Source organism: Vipera berus (genome assembly GCF_964194415.1).
Source record: "Vipera berus genome assembly, chromosome: 1".
NCBI lineage: Eukaryota > Metazoa > Chordata > Lepidosauria > Squamata > Viperidae > Vipera > Vipera berus.
Window position 1 is genome coordinate 160,978,356 of NC_138202.1, and position 16,200 is coordinate 160,994,555.

Here is a 16,200-nt window from a genome sequence, read left to right on the forward strand (position 1 = left end):
AAGATCTGCAAGAGATATCATTTGCCTGTAAGCCAGAACTGGTGGGATCATAAAATAGAGAAAGTCATAGAAAATGATAAACTACTCTGGGACTTCAGAATTCAAACAGACAAGCACCTGCAACATAACACCCCGGACTTAACAATTGTTGATAAGAAAGACAAAAAAGTCTGGATAGTGGAGGTGGAAGTGCCTGGAGACAGCAGAATAGACGAGAAAGAACTGGAGAAGATAACAAAAAAAGACCTACAAATAGAAATACAAAGACTGTGGCAAAGGCAAGCAAGGGTAGTACCAATAGTAAAAGGTGCCTTGGGTGCAATCCCAAAACATCTGGAGCACCGCTTGAACACCATTGGCATTGACAAATTTGCCATTAGTCAATTGCAAAAGGCGGCCTTACTAGGAACTGCTTCCATCCTGTGACGATATCTGTAATACCATCAAACATCCACATCTGCCTATCCCAGGTCCTTGGTAAGGACTCGATAGGTAGACAAAAATGCCAAATCCAGTCTGAACATCTTGCTGACTGTGCAATGATCAATAATAATATATTATTATTATTATTATTATTATTATTATTATTATTATTATTATTATTATTATTATTATTATTATTATTATTATTATTCCCCGTCATGGATTACTGCCTTGTCGTGGCGAAGGGGCTTGCGTAATTCAATGAAGCTATGAGCTATGCCGTGCAGGGCCACCCAAGACGGACAGGTCATAGCTGAGAGTTCTGACAAAACGTGATCCACTGGAGAAGGAAATGGCAACCCACTCCAGTATCTTTGCCATGAAAACCCTATGGACAGTACCAAAAGGCAAAACGATATGACGCTGGAAGATGAGCCCCTCAGGTCGGAAGGCGTCCAATATGCTACTGGGGAAGAGCAGAGGGCTAGTACTAGTAGCGCCAGAAAGAATGAAGCGACTGGGCCAAAGCCGAAAGGACGCTCAGCTGTGGATATGTCTGGTGGTGAAAGGAAAGTCCGATGCTGTAAAGATTTTTTCTCCATAGGAACCTGGAATGTAAGATCCATGAATCAAGGAAAGCTGGACGTGGTCAAACAAGAGATGACAAGACTGAACATCGACATCTTAGGTATCAGCGAACTAAAATGGACAGGAATGGGTGAATTTAATTCAGATGACCATCAGGTATACTACTGCGGGCAAGAATCCCTCAGAAGAAATGGAGTAGCCTTCATAGTCAATAAAAGAGTAGGAAAATCAATACTGGGATACAATCCTCAAAATGACAGAATGATCTCAGTTCGAATCCAAGGCAAACCATTCAATATCACAGTAGTCCAAGTCTATGCCCCAACCACCAGTGCTGAAGAGGATGAAATTGACCGGTTCTATGAAGCCCTACAGCACCTTATAGAAGTAACACCAAAAAATGATGTCCTTATCATCATGGGGGATTGGAATGCTAAAGTAGGAAGCCAAAAGATAACTGGAATAACAGGCAAGTTTGGCCTTGGAGTACAAAATGAAGCAGGGCACAGGCTGATAGAATTTTGTCAAGAGAATACGATGGTCATAGCAAACACTCTTTTCCAACAACCCAAGAGACGGCTCTACACATGGACATCACCAGACGGTCAACACAGAAATCAGATTGACTATATGCTCTGCAGCCAAAGATGGAGAAGCTCTATACAGTCGGTAAAAACAAGACCAGGAGCTGACTGTGGCTCAGACCATGAGCTTCTCCTTGCAAAGTTTAGGCTTAAACTGAAGAAAGTAGGGAAAAGCACTAGGCCACTCAGGTATGAATTAAATCATATCCCTGTTGAATATACAGTAGAGGTGACAAATAGATTTAAGGAATTAGATCTGATAGACAGAGTGCCTGAAGAACTATGGACAGAGGTTCGCGACATTGTACAACAGGTAGCAACCAAAACCATCCCAAAGAAAAAGAAATGCAAGAAAGCAAAATGGCTGACTGAGGAAGCTTTGCAAATAGCTGAGGAAAGGAGGGAAGCGAAAGGCAAGGGAGAAAAACATAGATATGCCCAATTGAATGCAGAATTCCAGAGAATAGCTAGAAGAGATAAGAATGCCTTCTTAAATGAACAGTGCAAAGAAATAGAAGAAAACAATAGAATAGGGAGGACCAGAGATCTTTTCAAGAAAATTGGAGAGATGAAGGGAACGTTTAATGCAAAAATGGGCATGATAAAGGACCAAAATGGCAGGGACCTAACAGAGGCAGAAGAGATTAAGAAGAGGTGGCAAAATTACACAGAAGAACTATACAAGAATGAGCTTAACGTCCCAGATAATCACAATGAGGTGGTCACTGACCTCGAGCCAGACATCCTAGAATGTGAGGTGAAGTGGGCCTTAGAAAAGCTGAGCAACAACAAAGCTAGTGGAGGTGACAGTATTCCAGCTGAGCTATTCAAAATCTTAAAAGACAGTGCAGTAAAAGTGCTACACTCAATTTGCCAGCAAATTTGGAAAACTCAACAGTGGCCACAGGATTGGAAAAGATCAGTTTACATTCCAATTCCAAAGAAAGGCAGTGCCAAAGAATGTTCAAACTATCGCACCATTGCACTCATTTCTCATGCTAGTAAAGTCATGCTTAAAATCCTACAAGCTAGACTTCAGCAGTATGTGGATCGAGAACTACCAGAAGTACAGGCAGGATTTCGAAGAGGCAGAGGAACTAGAGATCAAATTGCCAACATACGCTGGATAATGGAGAAAGCTAGGGAGTTCCAGAAAAACATCTACTTCTGCTTCATTGACTATGCTAAAGCCTTTGATTGTGTGGATCATAACAAACTGTGGCAAGTTCTTAAAGAGATGGGAGTACCAGACCATCTTATTTGTCTCTTGAGAAACCTATATGCGGGTCAAGAAGCAACAGTGAGAACTGGACACGGAACCACTGATTGGTTCAAAATTGGGAAAGGAGTCCGGCAAGGCTGTATACTGTCGCCCTGCCTATTTAACTTATATGCAGAGTACATCATGAGAAAGGCAGGGCTAGATGAATCAAAAGTTGGAATTAAGATTGCCGGAAGAAATATCAACAACCTAAGATACGCAGATGATACCACTCTAATGGCAGAAAGTGAAGAAGAACTAAAGAGCCTCTTGTTGCGGGTGAAGAAGGAGAGTGCAAAACTTGGGTTGAAACTTAACATTAAGAAAACCAAGATCATGGCATCTGGCCCTCTCAATTCTTGGCAAATAAATGGGGAAGAAATGGAGGTAGTGACAGATTTTGTTTTCCTGGGCTCCAAGATCACTGCAGATGGGGACTGTAGCCAAGAAATTAAAAGACGCTTGCTCCTGGGGAGGAAAGCCATGGCAAATCTAGACAGCACACTAAAAAGCAGAGACATCACCCTGTCAACAAAAGTGCGTATAGTCAAGGCTATGGTCTTCCCAGTTGCAATGTATGGCAGTGAAAGTTGGACCATAAGAAAGGCTGAGCGCCAAAGAATTGAGGCCTTTGAACTATGGTGCTGGAGAAGACTCCTGCGAGTCCCTTGGACTGCAAGGCGATCAAACCGGTCAGTCCTAGAGGAGATCAATCCTGACTGCTCTTTAGAAGGCCAGATCCTGAAGCTAAAACTCAAATACTTTGGCCACCTAATGAGAAGGAAGGACTCACTGGAGAAGAGCCTAATGCTGGGAAAGATCGAGGGCAATAGAAGAAGGGGACGACAGAGAATGAGGTGGCTGGATGGAGTCACTGAAGCAGTAGGCGTGAGCTTAAATGGACTCCAGAAGATGGTAGAAGACAGGAAGGCCTGGAGGAATGTTGTCCATAGGGTCGCGATGGGTCGGACACGACTTCGCAGCTAACAACAACAACAAATTATTATTATTATTACTGTGTTTCAATATTCAGAATTTCTCAAGATAGATGATTGGTTAAAAAAGGTCTGAAGAACTTTTTTCAGTAGTCCAACAGAAGTCTTCAGATAATATCTCTTTCATAATGCCCAAAGTGACCAACTCCAAGCAATTATAGTGAATTGATGTTTCAAGAAATATTTTCTTCTGATACCTTAAGAAAACTATTATGTTAAAATCTCATAGTATAAAACACCAACAACAAATTATACTAGAAGTATAGGCCAACCTACCACAGCCTAGTTTATGAATTAACTAGAACTATAATAATAATCTTCCGAACAAAGCAGATGAGACCACCTTTCATAGGCCTAGCAATCAAAATGTGTAAAAAAAGACTGTAGCTGCCATTTTCCATCTTAGATTAGATTAGATTTATTGAATTTATATGCCGCCCTTCTCCCTAAGGACTCAGGGCAGCTAACAACAAAAAGTTTAAGAAACACGGAATACAAAATTTAAAAAAGAATTAAACAATAAATGTAATTGATACATGACAATTTAACTCAATAAAAGCCAAATTTAAAACATATAGTCAGTCCAGACCCGCTTGTTGGAATAACCAAGTCTTCAGGTCACGGCGGAAAGACCGAAGGTCAGGGGCCATCCGCAGCTCCGGAGGCAGTTCATTCCAGAGGGTTGGTGCGCCCACAGAGAAGGCTCTCCCCCTGGGGGTCGCCAGACGGCATTGTCTGGCCGACAGCACCCTGAGGAGGCCGACTCTGTGGGAGCGAACCGGGCGATGGGAGGTTGATAATGGCAGCAGGTGGTCTCGCAAGTACACTGGGACTAAGCCATATAGGGCTTTAAAGGTTATTACCAGCACCTTGAATCATACTCGAAGGGTAACTAGAAACCAATGCAGCTCGTGGAGGAGTGGTGTAACATGGGAGTATCGAGACACTCCCATAAACTCCCGCATGGCCGCATTTTGCACCAGCTGAAGCCTCCGGGTACACTTCAAGGGCAGCCCCATGTAAAGAGTATTGCAGTAATCGAGGTGAGAAGTGATGAGGGCATGGGTAACCGTGCATAGGGCATCTCGGTCCAAAAAGGGGCGCAACTGGCACACTAGGCAAACCTGTGCAAAGGCCCCCCTGGTCACGGCCGTTAGATGATCTTCCAAATTAAGCCATGAATCCAGGACACCCAAGTTGCGGGCCCCTTCTGAGGGGGGCAGTGCCTCCCCCCCATCAAGAGAGATGGAACTTGTTGAACCATACGAAATGCCGGTATCCACAGCCACTCGGTCTTGGAGGGGTTATCCTCTTCTACCTGCCTTTACTGAAAAAAGGAAGTTGGCAATGATTGTCCAAACTGAGCAAGACATCTACTGCTCATAGTTGTCTTCTGTTTCTGTAAAATCACGCTCAGCTACTTTACATCTACTCTTTGCTTATCGACTGAGTTCCGTTCCAACAACCAAGTCATTAACCGAAATGGTTACTAAGCAAACTTGTGACAGAGAGAGAGAGACTGTGAAGATTATTGGTTGCTTCTGTCTTTTTCAGATAAAGTTCTTGTACACCCACACCAGCATTTTCACTCTGGCAAACATTTTTGTCAGGCATACGAAATTTGGTTGTAAATGTGCACAACTGGTCAGAAAATCGTTTTTTTTATTTACCATATTTGCAAATAGTCATTAGCTGAAGTACTTGCTAAAAAGACTGGGTGTTTTATTAGATTCAGGACATATAATTTTTACTAGTCAGAAGTTTTAGTTTAGTATTCATTGCTACCATTTCACGTTGTACTGAAATAAAAAGATTAGGCTGGATGTAAATTTTACTAAGCTTAGCACTACCAGAACAGATCCACTGAAATCAGCGTTAGTTCAGTTAATCATCATTTAGAGAGATAAGCAACAGAATGCCCCATTTCTAAAATTGTATTTTCATTTGTTAAAAAAATATAATTTTGGATTGACTAAACTTCTTAGTTAAAAAATATATGTAAAATTGCAAGTCAAAAAAAAAACAAAAAAAAACCCAAAATACCTGTAATTGACCATTTAGTGAACTCAGGTCTTCTGCTTTTTTCTCCAAAGACTGGACCCAAACTTTTCTTTTTTGTCTGCATCTTGAAGCGGCTGCTCTGTTCCGCTCTAAGAATTTCCGTCTTTTTTCGTCAGGATCTTCATTTGCTGCTCTTCTTCGGCGGCCTCCTGTATTTGGCGTCTGTGGTGCAGGCTGAGCAGGAGAGGCCTAGAGGTGCCAGAATATCACAATTCATTATGACAAATTCTGTATGCTTTCTGAAATGTCCACTGTAAATTTTAATATTTATTTTGTAAAGCATTCTAGGATTGTTATGAGTCACTCTGTTATTTGAATACCATGTAAAATAACTGATACTTAACAACAGGCATGCCTAAAGCACTTCAAAAAGTACGACGGTGATGATGTCAGGGGAAATTTAAAAGACAATTATTGTCTAATATATAAAAACTGTTTTCCAACCTAATATACTTCCACAAAGTCACCGTGGAATTAATTTTTATTCATTTCACCTTCACCCCCAGACAATAATAAATGTTTAACAATAATAATAAACGCAACAATGTTGCACTTATAACCAAGATAAATGCAATGAAAAACTGATAAATTTAAGTTAAATCACTAAGTCCATCTTCATTTCTGCACCATAAGTACAATAAACATATTCAACTATCTTACTTGATTGTAATTTAATTGTCATATACTCCCAGTGTCTGTTCTCTTCCTTTATCTAATACCAAGATGAATTGGTCTCCTCTCCATATGTTTAAGACATATAGCATAAAAGAATTGTCAAGACATTTTTCATGTTAGTAAACTCAGTCAGAAGCCAGATTTCCATACCGGTGTTTCAGTAGTAGATGTGGCGGGCTGTTGTAGTGATTGTGGTCGTGCTTCCTCTGACTGAGTTCGAACCAGTCCACTTGTTTGTCCCTTAGCAGTATCTCCATTTGTTACCTGAGAATGCTGCTGAGTCAAAGCAGCTTTTAATCTCTAAAGAGAGGGAGACAAAAACCCATACACACTCAGTGATGAATGATGCCCTGCAACAGAAGATGTACTTGGTGAGAAAAAGTGTAATGCTATGTGTATCCACATTTTTGTCCAATTTTAGACAATTCTATTATAATTTTCTGCCACATTCCAGAGAATTTCATGAGGTCCCCGAATTACCAAAACAGGCTTTTTTCTAAGATCAGAGACTTTGATTAAAAAGCTCTCACATGCAAGCAGAATACTTTTCACTCAGCATTGCAAACAATCCATAGACTTTCTCCTAATGACCATTCTGGCGTTGGCATCTGCTTTTAATAGACAGCTGTCTAATCCTGCTTGTTTTAAGATACAAAAATGTCTGGTATAAATCCACAAATATTATTTTTCATGTAGAAGACATTGATAACCTATCAACATGGAGTACATTTTAAAGATATTATATACAAAAATTTACATTCGTGTGCTCAATTCCCTTTAAAAAGACCCACTGACTCGCATCCTCCTTCCCTAATTGTGTGTAGTTAGCATGTATAATACATTTAAGTAAATAAATTTTTATGTCCACCAATCTCAAATCCATGGCCCTAAGAATAAATAAAAACAAGAAAAAATCATCATAATAAAATAGTAACTCATGCAGCAGTCTGAAGCTAAGTGTTTTGTAGCTTTGAAAAAGCAAAAGCAAAAAAAGCAAAAGGAGGGCTGAATTACTAGACTGCAACAAAACTTTGCCATTTGAACTGTGCCACTTTATGGACCAACTCAATTCCATGAACAGATTCTTCATCCCCTTCCCTCCCAAACTTGCTTTATATATTGGACACTGGACATACAGTATTTGGAGAGCAGAATAAAATCTTGTTTCACAGGTAGTTTGTTGTTGTTGTTAGCTGCGAAGTCGTATCCGACTCATCGCGACCCTATGGACAATGTTCCTCCAGGCCTTCCTGTCCTCTACCATTGTCTGGAGTCCATTTAAGCTCACGCCTACTGCTTCAGTGACTCCATCCAGCCACCTCATTCTCTGTCGTCCCCTTCTTCTATTGCCCTCGATCTTTCCCAGCATTAGGCTCTTCTCCAGTGAGTCCTTTCTTCTCATTAGGTGGCCAAAGTATTTGAGTTTCAGCTTCAGGATCTGGCCTTCTAAAGAGCAGTCAGGGTTGATCTCCTCTAGGACTGACCGGTTTGATCGCCTTGCAGTCCAAGGGACTCGCAGGAGTCTTCTCCAGCACCATAGTTCAAAGGCCTCAATTCTTTGGCGTTCGGCCTTTCTTATGGTCCAACTTTCATTGCCATACATTGCAACTGGGAAGACCATAGCCTTGACTATACGCACTTTTGCTTTTTAGTGTGCTGTCTAGATTTGCCATGGCTTTCCTCCCGAGGAGCAAGTGTCTTTTAATTTCTTGGCTACAGTCCCCATCTGCAGTGATCTTGGAGCCCAGGAAAATAAAATCTGTCACTAACTCCATTTCTTCCCCATCTATTTGCCAGGAATTGAGAGGGCCGGATGCCATGACCTTGGTTTTCTTAGTTAGTTAGAGCTTTAAATAAAATAACTTCTATGTGAGGGGGGAAAAATGCTGAACTGGTGGCTTCTGAGATAAATGTTCCACTTAAGGAATTTGGAAGAAGTAAGCCATCAGGGGAGGGAAATCATAGAATCTGTGGAAGATTGTCCAAGTTACTATACAATCAAGCATACATCTACACACACCTAGATTCTTTTTTACATGTTAGCGCATACTCTCCATTGCCTTTAATATTTAGCACAATATTCCTTTGCAATCTACTGAATGGATTTATCGTATCTATGAATCCCATTCTCGTCTCCCCCCAGAGAGCTTAAGACAATATACACGTACCCATAGACATATTACAAATTATGTCACAGCATAAGAGTCTTACCTGAGACCTCTTAGTAAATTTAGTAAACTTAACAAAAGTCTTTATCGCTATCACTATATTGCACTAGAGATATAGTGATATAGCAAAATCAAATACAGAATTAGTAAGGCTAAAGTGCAGAGTTATTCACTCAAAATGGACTCATAGCTCCTGCTAAAAAAGCAGGTAGCAGCTGTGGCTAGGAGGCCCTTTGCACACCTCTGGATTGTGCACAGGCTGACACATTCCTGCACTGGAAGGCATTGCTCAATCACTCCTGGCCTTGTGACCTCTTGACTGGATTATGCAATGGTTCTATATAGGGCTGCCCTTGGAAAATATTTGTAAGTATCAACTGGTGAAAAATATTGCTGCGTCAGATGTTTGACATGTAACATCAATACTATGTGCTATGTGAACTGTATTGGTGGTTGAGTATTTCTGGATAAAATTCAAACTGCAGGTTGTCATCTTTAAAGCCCCTCACAACCAGAACACCTTGGGGACTATTTTCTCTCACCTGTTTCTACCCATCTAATTCAGTGTGGCAAATAGGGCATTTATGAGTCCTATCAGCCAAGGAATATTGTTTTTGATGGGGATTAGGAGACCTGCTGTCTCTGCCATGGCCCCTACTCTCTGGAACATTCTTCCTTCAGAGATCAGGATGACCCCAATCCTACTAGCCTTTTGTAAAGCTGTGAAGATCACATTGTGTGTTTAGGTTTGGACCCCAAATGTGTTAAGCGTCCCATTTCTTAGGTATCTTAACATAAATAGTAATCGTTTTATTTGGCAACCATATATATTTATTTTCTATTGTTTTATGTTTTGTATGATGTGTATCGCCCAGTGTCACTGGTTGGGATGGGCAACTATAGAAACTAAACAACTACATAAACAAATAAAATACCTTCACAATACATCTGAAATATTAACTATTTAATAATAAACAGTACAGGTGTTTGAAAAAAATGCCTCTATCCTTGAAAATAAATCCCTATTACACCTGCCTAAATTCGCTGCAATAGATCACTCAATCATGGGTTCATAGAAACAGTATTATTGTAAAAACAATTTATGAAAAAGTCAGATCCATTTTTCATATCTGCCACAAAATCTCATCAGAGTAATAACCTTCCTTCTCCTGGGTGTTATCTTACCATCTGCTACTCTATTACTTATCTTTATTTTGCAACTAATTAACAGCATAATCTTCTAAATTCAGCAAGTTAATTATCATTATTGTGGTCTTTGCAGCATCATCAGTCCTCATGAAGTCTTTTCTCCCCCTCCCCCTCTGAGAATGTATAAAAATGAACTTAAGAAAAGGTCTGTTTCTTTACAGCAGGCTCATTAGGTGTTTGCTGATTAGCTTGGCATGCAGAGAGACAGGTCAGAAGAATTCCACAGAATATAAGGTCCCATGTGGAGCTTAACCAAGTTAATGTGAGTTTCTGAACATTTGCCAAGCTACCCTCTGTCAATTCTCTGTAGTAACCCCTGCAGAAAACCTACAGGCTACCCACTATACTCCGGGTATTTCTCAGTTTGCCACAAAACATTGCAGAGTTCTGGGGAATGCCACTTAAAAAGAAAGATGTTTTTCTATCGCAATAATTCTAATTAAGATACCTTATTTGTTACTGCTTTTTCCCCCACAATAAATGTTAACTCTTTATTTGCTACAGTTCTGGCATTTCGGAAACCATGACTATCTTCATAACCCATTTCAGGACATTTGTATATGATTATTTCTAAAGCAACATCATTTTATGTGGCAATTTTAAAAACTTAAATGCAGAGGTCTTCAACCTTTTGGGCACCAGGGACCATTTGTGTGGAGAAAGGTTTTTCCACGGACTGAAGAGTGTGTGGTTTTGTGTGCTGCCTGCATTCCGCAGGTAGGGCTTTGCTTGTTTGTGCAGACTGGTTGCTGGCATGCCACGGACCGGTACCAGTCCACGGACCAGGGGTTGGGGACCCCTGCTTTAATGCATAGTGTCTCAAGGAATTTACAGTCTAAAGCTAAAAGCTCTTATATTTGTCCTGGCTTAGTTACAGTATTCAGCATGGTTGCTAATATTTTCTAATTATTACTTATTTCTACTTAATTAAAAATATAGATCTATCCCTAATACTAATTTTCTCATAGGATTTTCCAGTGCACAATTATATAAATATAAACAGGTTTCTAGAAGCTTTACTCATAACAGATTTTATGAAATAAGAAATATTTTGAAATATTAATCTTTTCTAAATTCAAGTGACAGTTCTAACTAAAGTGGCACAAATGTTTTAGTGGCAATTTCTTGCATCAGGTTTTCACTGTAATATTAATATTAAATTTTCAAATTAGCAAAGGCTGCTAGGCTAAAAAAAATCAAAAGCTGCTACAAGTTTATTATTAAAACTAATATTCTACAGTTTCCTAAAGTTCTTGCCTATATTGAAATCTGATTTAACATTGCACATCTGGTTTACATTTCCTCTTACATCCTAACAGGACAGATCAAGCTAGCTGATAACAAAGTAAGAATGTTAAACGGGAAAAGGCAGAATAAAAATAGCACTTAAAATATTTAAGCATACATAGCATCACACTCAAGCAAAATAAACCTTGAACAGTTCAAAAAGACAAAATGGTATTGGATTGTATTTATTAGTTCAAAAAAAAATTCAAAAGGGTTCACCAATAAAATGGGTCTTAATACCTTAAATTGGAGAAAACGGGAAGCAAAGTGGGATCTCAATTTTGGCAATAATGCAGGAGAAGATTTTCTCCCATATACACTGATAGAGAGCCATCCTTAAAGGGGCCTCAGTTACACATTTTATAATCCAGATAACCATGTGTAATAAGTGTTGTTTCCAGTAATCAGATTATAAACTGTTAGGAAACAAGAATAGCTTTTTGTATTTAAATACGGGTGAGAACCAGTTTTAGTTTTTCACCAGGTACATTATGTGAAGCTTTCATGAAGCTGCATCTGTGAAAGGTCCAGTGCAAGGCCTTTTCCAGTTTTCTTCACCCAAGACTCTTGTGCTGCAGTAATAATTGAAGTCTAGCCATTTCCAGCTTTGGAAATGTTGACAGCAAAATTATCTTCTGAGCACTAAGAGCAGGAGCTTAAAGCAGGCACGCAGTGAGACTCACACTTCCAAATGGTTTGCACATCCCTACTAATTAAGACCAGTGTGTTAATGCTGAAGTCTGACCATAGCAGAAACAGATGCATCATAGCTGGGCAACAACACTCTTGGCCAAAATTGATGACTGAACATTTAATAAAAAGACTGGACTCAGGGAGATTTCCAATTCAACTCATTATTTACAGACTCAGCAGATGCCTTCATGTACAATAATAAAGTTTTAGTGTCAACATTTTAATTTTTTTCCCCACTTAACTGAACCAAAAAGGGAAAAAAATTGAGATATTTAGGCTGAAATGAATAATCTCTAGACTATCATCCTAGCACTCATAGATTTGATCAATTCATGCCTTTGATAAAAGTTCCTTAACTTTGGCAGAAATTTAGACCAGCTTGTGAGAAGAATGGGGGAAAAAACCAGTAAGCTGGGCTTTGAAAAAAGTGTTCCAACTGGTAGGCAGGATAGCTCTGGCACCCTTTTTTGGATATCATGGCTCATTTTTATTTTTAATTCTGTACACTTCAGGCTTCATAAAATATAAATTGCTGTAACATTTCTTTTTTAAAAAACAGCATTCTGATGTGTGTGTGTGTGTGTGTATACACACACACCTGAGAACTGTTGCATAGAATGCAAATTCATAAAATATTTTGAAGATTTAATAGCAAACTGTTCTAAATTAGGAAAATTGTACAATCTACATTTCTAAATGTATTTCCCTCGCACCTCTTTTACACTGAAATGCTCAATTCAAACCCAGGAAACATTTTTTAATATATATGACCGGAAATGCTACAATGGTCGTAAATGTGAAAAATGGTCATAAATCACATTTTTTCAGTGCCGCCGTAACTTTGAACGGTCACTAAAAGAATGGTTATAAGGCGAGGACTATCTGTATATCGAGCTTACTGAGAAGTTTAGTCCCCAGCATACTACTTTAAATTCTTTTAGCCCCTTTTGAATGTTCGTCTCTCTTAAGTTTCATAGTTTGTGTGGGTGTGCGTTACTTTTTCAAATCAGGCAGAATCTAGAAGCATACTAATGGCCTCTCTGCTCTTTGTGTGTTGTGTAATTAGTCCTGTTATGTAAGAGAACATGCCTACTACTGTTACTATTTTAGGTAAGTAGGAGCTTAAACAAAATGTGCTGGTAAACACTACTCGTGTTCAAGATATTTTACACCCCTGCTTCCTACTTTTTAATATACTGTAGGCCATGTTTTTAATATTCATCTCCTTCACTCTTATTTTTAAATGTAAATCTGCTACATATTTTCAAACCTACTAATTATCCCTCCTCTTGTGTATGGCCTGTGTTGATTTGGCTATAAACCAAAGAACTATAATTGCTTATCATTATACATGCAATATAGGCAATTAACGATTGCAATGAAACAATTAATTTATGCACTATGCAAAGTTAAGTAACAAAGGTTTGAACATGAATTTCTAGTTTCTCATGAATAATTTCATTTTTGTAAGTATAATAGGCTACCAACTATAATCACATTTGCTACTCTGAAATTACCGGTATATGGCTACCAATTAAATTTTGCAGGAATCTCATCCACCATGATCATTTCAAAATGTACCACCTGTAGTATTATAATCAAGCGATCAGTTCATTCAATCTCTAAAAGTAATAAAGAACATCTAAGTTTAGGCACGGAATCAGTTATTCTGCAATCTGTGATTACAAAACATACAAACTATGGAATTCAATGCGATCAAGGGTATGAGGGCCACTACTTTCAAAAGTTTTAAAAGGAGAATTGGGCTATCAATGCCTAAAAGTCTTGATGATTCAGAATGCCTTAAATACCAGTTACTAGAGAACAACAGCAAAGAAATTGTATTGCCCTATGTATTGCCTGTCAATTTCCTGAATGCATCTATGCACACTCAACTCTAACCTAATGGGCACTTATGTTTCAACTATATATATTCATGCAACTGAGAAAAAAACAGGAACTACAATATATTTTACCTCAAGTTATACAAATGTTGAGCTGGTCATGGAATTATTTGAGTTGAATTTGAATTTATTGTAGTCACTCACCAATGCACACTAACAAAAATAGATAAGAATTAACACTTTCTACACTAAAAACAAATAACAATAAAATGAAGTCACAACAATGAATTGCTAAATCAGAAACATGTAATAGAACAACTGCCTCCACCGTAATTTTAATTTTTAAACTAGCAATTTTTCAGCCACAGTGGTTGATAAAATTGCTATTTTTACTAGGGATTTTGAGGTTACATTATTTTTTTTACCAAATTATATAAATTACATTACATTTAAATATGTAAATTGTGATCCAGTTTTCATGCTTACACCAACGTAACTCTGGTCTACAAGGAGAAAGCCTCAGAAATGAAAGTCGTTTAATTTTAGGGTCACTAATAAAGGAAAATTATGTCCTGAGTATTAATTGGCTCCGGTTTCCAAGATACAGCTTCAGGTAAAAATTGCATCAAAATAATTCAAAATTACAAGGGGGATGTGCAATTATGCTCCATCACTTTTCTGCAAAATGTGATATAACAATGAAAAAGGTGCCACACCAATCATTATAAATTTATCTTTTTATTGATACCAATAACATAACTTTCCATTCATTTATTGGTTTTTCATGTAACATTTTCATGCTTTTTGAATAAAAATCTGACAAGTTCTAACATCAGATTAAACGATAAGGTTCCACTGTTGTAATCTGGAGCCCAGTAGCTCTGCTTTACTCTTAGGCAATTCCAAATCCCTGGCCAAGTCATTTAGTTCACTCTGAGAAATCAGATGTGGTTCAGGAGCATATGGTGCCTAAAGTTTGGGTCCGCTGACATCAACGGCCCTGGATCAGTTCCATCCTGTTCATTGTCTTTATCATCATCTGAGTCTAGAGAGTAGGATTCTGGTGGATCTGGAATTGGCAAGTCCTCACCATGGGGTACATGGTGCGGATGGGATGTTTGGATATTCCATAATCCACTTCTCCTTTCCTGAGATCCCTTTTGCAATTGGGGGAACTGTGTGAAAAGAGTAGTCGCTACTATGATTGGTGGGTTCCCTCCACATTCCATTGGAACTGCAAAAGGCAAGGAGTTTTTCTTCTTGTTTAGCTAAATTGCACATGTAATGCAACAATAATGAGGGGCCCAACTCTTGTCCCGATCCCCCATTTTGCATCAAAAATATAAGTGGTATGCCTTTTTTTAACCACTGTCATCACACTGCACTTTTGAGATGCAAATGTAACCTCGCCACAAATATATCATAAGTTATCTGCACTGTTTACACAGTTTTGTGACATCTTGGCTTCTGAGGGAAAATATCACGCAACTGTTCCTTGGGAATGTTAGGCAATAACACTTTCACAAGCCACCAGATGTAACTGTATGATGCGTAGATCTGACCGAGACAAATGTACCTTGCAATAAAAGAACAATAAATTACAGTTAGGCAATAATCTTTAGTCTCAAAGGGAAGATTAAAAACAGACCTGTCAATAATCTAAGAATCAGAAAGTACCAGAAGACTTCAAGTCAAAAACATCATCAGCTTTGCGCTGATTATTAGTACTCACATACAATTTTATGTCTGGGAAAATGATGCAGCACCTACCAATTTTGCCTCTGACTGCACCGGTTGTGGAGATGATGGTCCTGGAATTCCTGGAATACTAGGCACCATGGTGACAGGTCTGACAAGCTGTCCAAGAGGGGGTGAGTTAAGACCAAATAAAAACAAACTCTACTTCATAAGCAATTGGGATTTTCTACCCTTTACTTTAACTACACCACAATGCTGTTCTACCTCAATGAGATTAAGATTTGACTCGGAGGATCTTTAATCCTATCTGCTGACATTAGGCAGGTGGTACCCAGGAAGAACCCCTACCTACCAAGAGCAGCAGTCTACTCGGGAAATCACCTTCCCAGATATGTTTATTTATTAATCAAATGTCTGTGCTGATGCCTTGTGGTGGCTAACAAGACTACAAAAATACATAAAAGTATTAAAAAAAACTTAACGGTAAAATAGATACTGTTCAAACACCCCCCCCCCCCAGAAAAGCCGATCTTCAGCTTTTTATGGAAAGCAGACAATGTGGGAGTCAGACAAACATCCAATGTGAATTCCTTCCAGAGCCAGGGCCAGCTCTGGATAATAGAGCTTGTTTTGTTAGTTCACAATAAGGCTTTTTTATCTGCTGAAATCTTATTATTGATTTTTATTACTACGATTACTCTTTTTATTACTCTT

At 38.8% G+C, this 16,200-nt stretch overlaps 1 protein-coding gene across 11 annotated transcripts in view; it reads right to left on the reverse strand.

The window, feature by feature from the left end:
• ATF2 (activating transcription factor 2) overlaps nucleotides 1-16,200 on the reverse strand; it is an 81,641-nt gene that overhangs the window by 39,452 nt on the left and 25,989 nt on the right. For 10 of the 11 annotated variants that reach the window (XR_014024636.1, XR_014024637.1, XM_081313974.1 and 7 more), the window contains 3 exons: nucleotides 15,559-15,645; nucleotides 6,738-6,887; nucleotides 5,895-6,101 (listed from right to left, as the gene is read on the reverse strand). Coding sequence is in view for 9 of the 11 variants with exons in the window: in XM_081313974.1 (XP_081170100.1) it covers nucleotides 5,895-6,101; nucleotides 6,738-6,887; nucleotides 15,559-15,645 (444 nt within the window). In the remaining 2 variants the exon portion in view is untranslated. The remainder of the gene's footprint in view (nucleotides 1-5,894; nucleotides 6,102-6,737; nucleotides 6,888-15,558; nucleotides 15,646-16,200) is intronic. The other variant, XM_081313972.1, reaches the window with a different exon arrangement.